At 26.5% G+C, this 7,842-nt stretch overlaps 1 protein-coding gene across 1 annotated transcript in view; it reads right to left on the bottom strand.

The window, feature by feature from the left end:
* LOC117181420 (U3 small nucleolar RNA-associated protein 15 homolog) overlaps nucleotides 1–7,842 on the bottom strand; it is a 37,500-nt gene that overhangs the window by 5,410 nt on the left and 24,248 nt on the right. The window contains exon 4 of the mRNA XM_033374049.1: nucleotides 1,682–2,117. Coding sequence (XP_033229940.1) covers nucleotides 1,682–2,117 — 436 coding nt within the window. The remainder of the gene's footprint in view (nucleotides 1–1,681; nucleotides 2,118–7,842) is intronic.

Here is a 7,842-nt window from a genome sequence, read left to right as displayed (position 1 = left end):
TTTTTTACAAAAATTTCAACCCACCATACGGCGATGAAAAGGCAGAAAATCGCGAAAAGTGAAAATTTGCTTCAAATTTGATTAAAATGAGATTAAAATCAACTTTTACGATTTTAAACCGATTTATAAACATTGGAAATACTTTACTGGGGGTTTTTGAGGTCGCTGATCACGAATTTTAAGTAATTTTTTTCAAAAAACAACTCCTAGTCGGCGTAAGTGGACAATAAACGTGATAAATTGATATTTTTTTCAAAAAATCGATGTTTTGGATACTGTTCTGGAGATTTTCCACTACATGAATCACAAAACTGGAACTTTTTTCGACCCTTGATCATAAAGTAAGACTTAGAACCTATGTATAGCGTGACACAGCTAAATACCTATATTACCGACCACAGTTTTTCAGTTCACTGAATGTTTTTTTGAACTTTTTTTATACATAAAATATCGGTCTCAAACTTTGAGAAATGCAAGAGCCGAAAGAAAACTACGTTTAAGTATAAAGCTTAACAATAAAAGATGTAAAAAAATATATTTCAACAATCAATTCCAACGGCATCGGCCGGTAACGTTGTACACAAAAATACGAAACCTGGCGGCCACTAGACGAGGCTCTAGAGAGTTCGTATTTTCGTGTACAACGTTACCGACTGATACCGATGGAATTGATAGTTGAAGAATTTTTTTTACATCTTTTATTATTAAACTTTGTACTTTAACGTAGTTTTCTTTCAGTTCTTGCATTTCTCAAAATTTGAGACCGATATTTTATGTAGAAAAAAAGTTGGAACGTTCAAAAAATGTTGAGGTTCAGAAAAAAGATGAAATAATTTTCAGTGAAGTTCCTACCAAAATGCAGTACCTAAACGTACTTTATTGTACTCTAATACATTTCCCAAAGTTTCAGCTCGATATTTTATTTACAAAAAAAGTTCTTAGGTTCAAAAAAACATTCAGTGAACTGAAAAACTGTGGTCGGTAATATAGGTATTTAGGTGTGTCATATGCCCTTAAATAAAGTTTTAAAGTGTTTTACGCTTACGCACACGTTTCTCGATAAATGACCGGCGTAAAGGATTTCTGACACGCTTTAGACCTCTTTCTGAAGATGTTTCTCTCTTCATCATCCAGCAGTAATCTGCCAACATATTTATACCCCATCGTCCTTGAAATCTGCGTTCAAATTCCTTCAAGTCTTGGTGAAACCTTTCTCCTTGCTCTTCACTAAACATCGATTTTTTGAAAAAATATCAATCTATCACATTTATTGTCCACTTATGCCGACTAGGAGTTGTTTTTTGAAAAAAATGACTTAAAATTCGTGATCAGCGACCTCAAAAACCCGCAGTAAAGTATTTCCAATGTTTATAAATCGGTTTAAAATCGTAAAACTTGATTTTAATATCATTTTAATCAAATTTGAAGCAAATTTTCACTTTTCGCGATTTTCTGCCTTTTCATCGCCGTATGGTGGGTTGAAATTTTTGTAAAAAAAAAAAATCAAAACATGGTTTTCGATGTATTTTTTCCCGTAGAATTCGATTCTGAAGTCAAAAAAATAAATTGTTTCTTTATAGCTGGACCCTACTTTTTTATTGCAAATTCGGATTCAGCGTCGAAAAATACATAAGAATATATAGGTATATATAGGAATATATATGGGTAAATTATAATTTACCCATTAGGACGTTAGCAACATGCAGAATGACTCGTCCAAATCTGATGCTCCCAACATGTCTGATCAAGAACTTGAGAATAGTAACGAGCGACTTTCCCTCTCGTCCTGCCAAAGCCTGCCTCAAACCCTGACGTCTTGTGAGCTCCTGGAGAAGAGAAACAGTAACATGCGGCTGTTTATTCGTCACGTAGGGCCTCATTACTTCGTCGAGAGCCTTTGAATACTGAAACTTCCTCAAGCAACTATCATATTTTCCCATCACTTGTTTGTTCTCCTCTCTTATCAAAACATCGATGCTTCTCGCGTGAAGTTTCTCTCCAGCGTATCGATAAGAGGCCTTTTTCCGCTCTTGTTTCGCGTCTTTCGTGTCGTCTTCTCTGCGTCTTATAGAAATCAGACCGTCGACCATACCGGCCACAATCGTCTCATCGTTCGACTGAAATATATATTAATTTTTCTTTAAGGGCATGCGACACAGTGGGATTCCTACATTACCAACCTCTTTTTTCCATTGAACAAAATTTTTTTGTGAACCATAGAACTTTTTTGGTAAATGAAATATCGAACTCAAAATTTGAGGAGAGCATAAGAAGACATTATTCTAGGTTTATGTACTGCATTTGAATCGGAATTTAAAAAAAAAAATTATTTCTGAAATTTTTTGCCAAATTTCGATTCAAATGCAGTACATAAACGTAGGAGAATGTCTTCTAATGCTCTCCTGAAATTTTTAGTTCGATATTTGATTTACAAAAAAAGTTCTGTGGTTCAAAAAAAATTTTTGTTCAATAGAAAAAAGAGGTTGGTAATGTAGGAATTCCACTGTGTCGCATGCCCTTAATAATAAAAGATGTAAAAAAAAATATTTCAACTATAAATTCTATCGGAATCAGCCGGTAACGTTGTACTCGAAAATACGAACCCTCTAGAGCCTCGTCTAGTGGCCGCCAGGGTTCGTATTGTGGAGTACAACGTTACCGGCTGATGCCGATGGATTTGATAGTTGAAATATATTTTTTTACATCTTTTATTATTAAGCTTTGTACTTTAACGTAATTTTCTTCCGGCTCTTGCATTTCTCAAAGTTTGAGACCGATATTTTATGTATAAAAAAAGTTGAGTTGAAATACGAACTCTCTAGAGCCTCGTCTAGTGGCCGCCAGGTTTCGTATTTTCGTGTACAACGTTACCGGCTGATTCCGTTAGAATTGATTGTTGAAATATTTTTTTTTACATCTTTTATTATTAAGCTTTGTACTTTAACGTAGTTTTCTTCCGGCTCTTGCATTTCTCAAAGTTTGAGACCGATATTTTATGTATAAAAAAAGTTGGAACGTTAAAAAAATGTTGAGGTTCAGAAAAAAGATAAAATAATTTTCAGTGAAGTTCCTACCAAAATGCAGTACCTAAACGTACTTTATTGCACTCTAATACATTTCCCAAAGTTTCAGCTCGATATTTTATTTACAAAAAAAGTTCTCAGGTTCAAAAAAACATTCAGTGAACTGAAAAACTGTCGTCGATAATTTAGGTATTTAGCTGTGTCACATGCCCTTAAGGACCTAGTTACAGGAAATGAGAAAATAAATTGCGACTGTTTATTTAGTTTGAGTAATAATTAAAGAAAAAAATTATCCGAGTATAAAATAAATGTGTAAAATTATTTTTGTTTTTTTGTGCGCTCACTGTGTCCACACGGATTGAAATATCGTGTTTAGGATATAACTTTCCAGAAGTGAAAAACGAAATAAAAATAATTCTACACATTTATTTTTTACTCGGATTTTTTTAATTACTACTCAAACTCAATATACAAATGCAATTTATTTTCTCATTTCCTATATTTTCAAGTATAGAGGTGACATTTTTTTCTAAAATAGGTGATACAAATTTTTTTAATCAGACAAACAAACAAGTTGTAATTTGTTCTAAAAAGGGAGATAACCAGAATTTTTTTGCTTCGATTAAAATAGCCACCTTGAAAAATGGACTATTTACATTTCCACTGAGAAATAATTTTCAATTAAACAAAAATAAAAACTATTTTTTTACAAAACAATTTAATTGCTTACAACATAGTTAAATCCGTTATCAAATTGTTGATTTTTTAACAACAAAAAAAGATGAATAGTCTGAATTTTAAAAATATAAAAGTTCAATTTTTAACCAAAAAATTAAGCAGATGAATTTCTACTGAGAACAATTAATTTTCAATTAAAAGAACAACGATAAAAGCCAATTTTCTACAAAAAAAGTTGAATTTTATCCCAATTTGTTAAATTTTTAACTAATAAGTTACATTTTTAACCAAAAAGAGATGAAATTTCTACCAAAAAGTACATTTTCTACCAAGAAAAAATTTGCAGTCAAGAATGAAAAATAATGCTAAGCAAATTGTTCAATTTTCAACAAAAAAAGATTGATTTTTATCAAAAAAATTTATGGTTGATATTTCCACTATAAAACTTTAATAAAAAATTAAAAAATAGTTAGATTTGACCAAACAGTATATATTTTCAACATAACTAGGTTTTTGACAAAAAAAGTTGATTTTCTACAAAAAAAAGACGAATTTTCAACAACAACAAAAACAGCATTTTTTAACCAAAATGTTGAATTTTTAACCAAAAAAGTTGAATGTTTAAACAAAAATGGAGTAGATAAATTTTCATTGAGAATGAATTTTCAATAAAATAGTTTAATTTTATACCAATTTGTTGAATTTTCAAGCCAAAAAGCCTAATTTTCTATCAAAGAATTTAATTTTAAAAACAAGAACATGAAATTACAAAAAAAAAAAGTTAATTGACAATTAATCAGTTGACTTTTTTAACAAAATATTTGAATTTGTAGGTTAAAAAAATTGTTTACAACAAAACGAATTTTCAATTTAATTTTTTAACAAAAAAAAAAGAACTTTCAACTAAAATTATAAATCTTTAACGAAAAAAGCTGAAATTTGAAAAAATTCGTTCAACTTTCAACCAAGGTTAAAGATTGAACAATTTTAATGAAAATTAAAGTCTTTTGTTAAAAAGTAATCGTTTTTGGATGAACAATTATATTGTTTGGCAGAAAACTAATTTTTTTTATTAAAAATTCATATTTTTTGGTTGAACATTAATCTTTTTTGATTGAAAATTAATTCTTTTTATTTGAAAAGTCTATTATTGTACGTTTATTTAATAAATAATCGCTTTTACTTAAAAAACATACTTTTTGTGAAAATTCAACGATTTTTTTTGAAAAAGTCATCGTTTTTGGTCAAAAATTTATAATTTTGTAGAAAATTCTTTTTTTTTTCGTTGAAAATTGATCTTTTAGTGGAAAAATCTTTTTTTTTATTTGTTAAAAAATTCAACTTTTATATTTGAAAGTTAATCATTTTTATTAAGAAGTCTACTATTATATTTTTGGCGTTTAGTTCAAAATTCTACAAATTGTTTGAAAGTTTATTTATTTTATTAAAAATTGAACTAGGTTCTTAAAAAGTCACCTTTTTTTGTTTAAAATTAACCTCTTGGTTCAAAAAATCTATTTCGATTGAAAGTTATTTCTTTTTATCAAAAACAAAAAAAAAAGTATTATACTTATTTTTCAGAATTAATTTGAATTCAACTATTTTTTTAAAAAGTCATATTTTTTGTCAAATATTGATACTTTTTGGATCGAAAATTCAACTATTTGCTAAAAAAAATATCACCTGTTGGCTAAAAATTTATCTCTGCGTTAAAAATTCTACTATTTGGTTGAAAATTTAACTGTTTTGTTTAAAAGTAATTTTCTCTGGTTACAAATTGATTATTTTTAATTGAAAGCTAATTATTTTTAATTTATAATTAATCTAAATTCAATTATTTTCTTAAAAAGTAATATTTTTTTATCAAAATTTCAACTGATTTATTAAACATTTGTATTTTTGGATAGGAAATCAATCTTTTTGGTGTAAAAATCCTCATTTGTTAGAAGTCATATTTTTTAGTTGAAAATTCGTCTTCCTTCCTTCAAAATTAAACTGCCTTGTAAAATATTCATCTTTTCAAATTAAAAATTTAAGATTGTGTTTGAAAATGCAACTCTTCCTGGTTGAAATTTAATTTTTTTTTTTAAATTCGATAATTTGGTTCAAGATTCGTCGCTAAAAATGGGCTAAAACTCGAGTGGTAATATCCTACTTTATCAATTTATAAATCAACTTTCTTTGAAATTATAAACTGATGGATGCAAAAAAATTCTGTGTAGTGAGCACACAAAAAATGAAAATAATTTTACACATTTATTTTTTACTCGGATAATTTTTCCTTTTTTAGAGAAATTTATTTTATTTTAAATAGGATCTTTTTTGAAATTTTAATAGGAACATTTTTAGGTGGTTGTCCAAATTTAGGCGTTGTATTCTTGGTTTTATTTTCAGGAATTCTATACATTAACTTGATTATTGGACGTTAAATATGATTTTAAATTTGATTTTAATCTCATTTAATTTTTTTAATTTTAATATTATACTAAACACAAATTGTACATAAATAATAATAAATTAACGATAAAAATTAAATAATAAGTACATTTCACAAAGATTTAAATAATTTCTCAAATATTACCGGATATTTAAAAAATATTACAAATATTTCGCAAAGATTTATAAAAATTTCAGAAATATTTGACAAGCTTTCACAAAGATTTCAATGATTTCTTAAATATTTCAAACATTTCATAGTTTTTAAATATTTTCAAAGATTTTGGATCGATATAAAAGAATATACAAAGACTTCAATGATTTCCAAAATATTTCAATAATTTCACAAATATTCCCAAATATTACAAAAATATTTTAAATATTTCGTAGATTTCTGAAGAATTCAAAAAGATTTTACAAAAATTTCAGATAGATTTAAAAGATTTTAATTATTTCATAAAAAATTCCGATAAATTGCAAAGTTTGCACCAAAAATTTAAATGATTTCGCAACTATTTCCATAATTTCAGACATATTTAAAAAATACTTAAAATATTCGACAAACATTTCAATGATTTCCCAAAGATATCAGAGATTTCAAGAAGATTAAAAATATTTCGCAAAGATTTTCGATATATTTCAAAGATTTTGCAAAGACATCAGTGATTTTCCAAAGATTTCAATAATTCCACAAAAATTACCGAAAATTTCCGAAATTTCCAAGACTTTTTCACAAACATTTTCAAAGATTTTTAATATTTCATAAGATTTTGAACAGATTTAATAGACTTTAAAAAACATTAATGATTTCCCAAAGATATCAAAGATTTCACAAATTTCGCAAAGATTTTAACTAGATTTAAAAGATTTTACAAAGATATCAATGATTTTCCAAAGATTTAAATAACTTCATAAACATTACCAAATATTTACAAAATTTCAAAGACTTTTTCGCAAACATTTCCAAAGATACCAAAGGTTTGAAAAATTTTGCCTACATTTAAAAGATTTTACAAAGACAGCAATGATTTCCCAAATATTTTACAAAGATTACAATAATTTTACAAATATTACCAAATATTTCCAAAACATTTCAAACATTTCTTAAAAATTTTAGAAATATTTTACAAAGATTAGAATGATTTCCCAAAAATTAAAAATAGTGTTGCAAAGATTTCGGATAGAATTAAATGTCACAAATACTTCAATGATTTTCCGAAGATTTCAATCATTTTTTAAAAATATTATCAAATATTTAAAATATATTTGAAAGATTTCGGATAAATTAAAAATATTTCACAAATGCATAAATGGTTTCCCAATTATTTGACAGATTTAAAAATTTTTACAAACCTTTCCAAAATATTTAAAAGATTTCACAAATATTTCAATGATTTCCTAAAGATTTCAAATATTTCGCAAAGATTATCAACTATTTCAAAGATATGTCAAATATTTCTCAAAGATATTCGATAGTTTAAAAAGATTTCACAAATACTTGAATAATTTCCCAAAGATTTCAACTATTTGAAAAATATAACAAATATTTCAAAAATATTGTAAATATTTTTTAAAGATTTCAATGATTTCCCAAAAAATTCAGAAAGATTTTAAAGGTTTTGCAAAGATTTCAATCGTTTAAAAATCATTGTCAAATATTTGAAATATTTCGGAAATATTTCGGATAGATTAAAAAAATTTCAAT

The sequence above is a fragment of the Belonocnema kinseyi genome, chromosome 10 (assembly GCF_010883055.1).
Source record: "Belonocnema kinseyi isolate 2016_QV_RU_SX_M_011 chromosome 10, B_treatae_v1, whole genome shotgun sequence".
NCBI classification, from domain to species: Eukaryota; Metazoa; Arthropoda; class Insecta; order Hymenoptera; family Cynipidae; genus Belonocnema; species Belonocnema kinseyi.
This window is presented reverse-complemented; position numbering and strand designations above follow the sequence as displayed.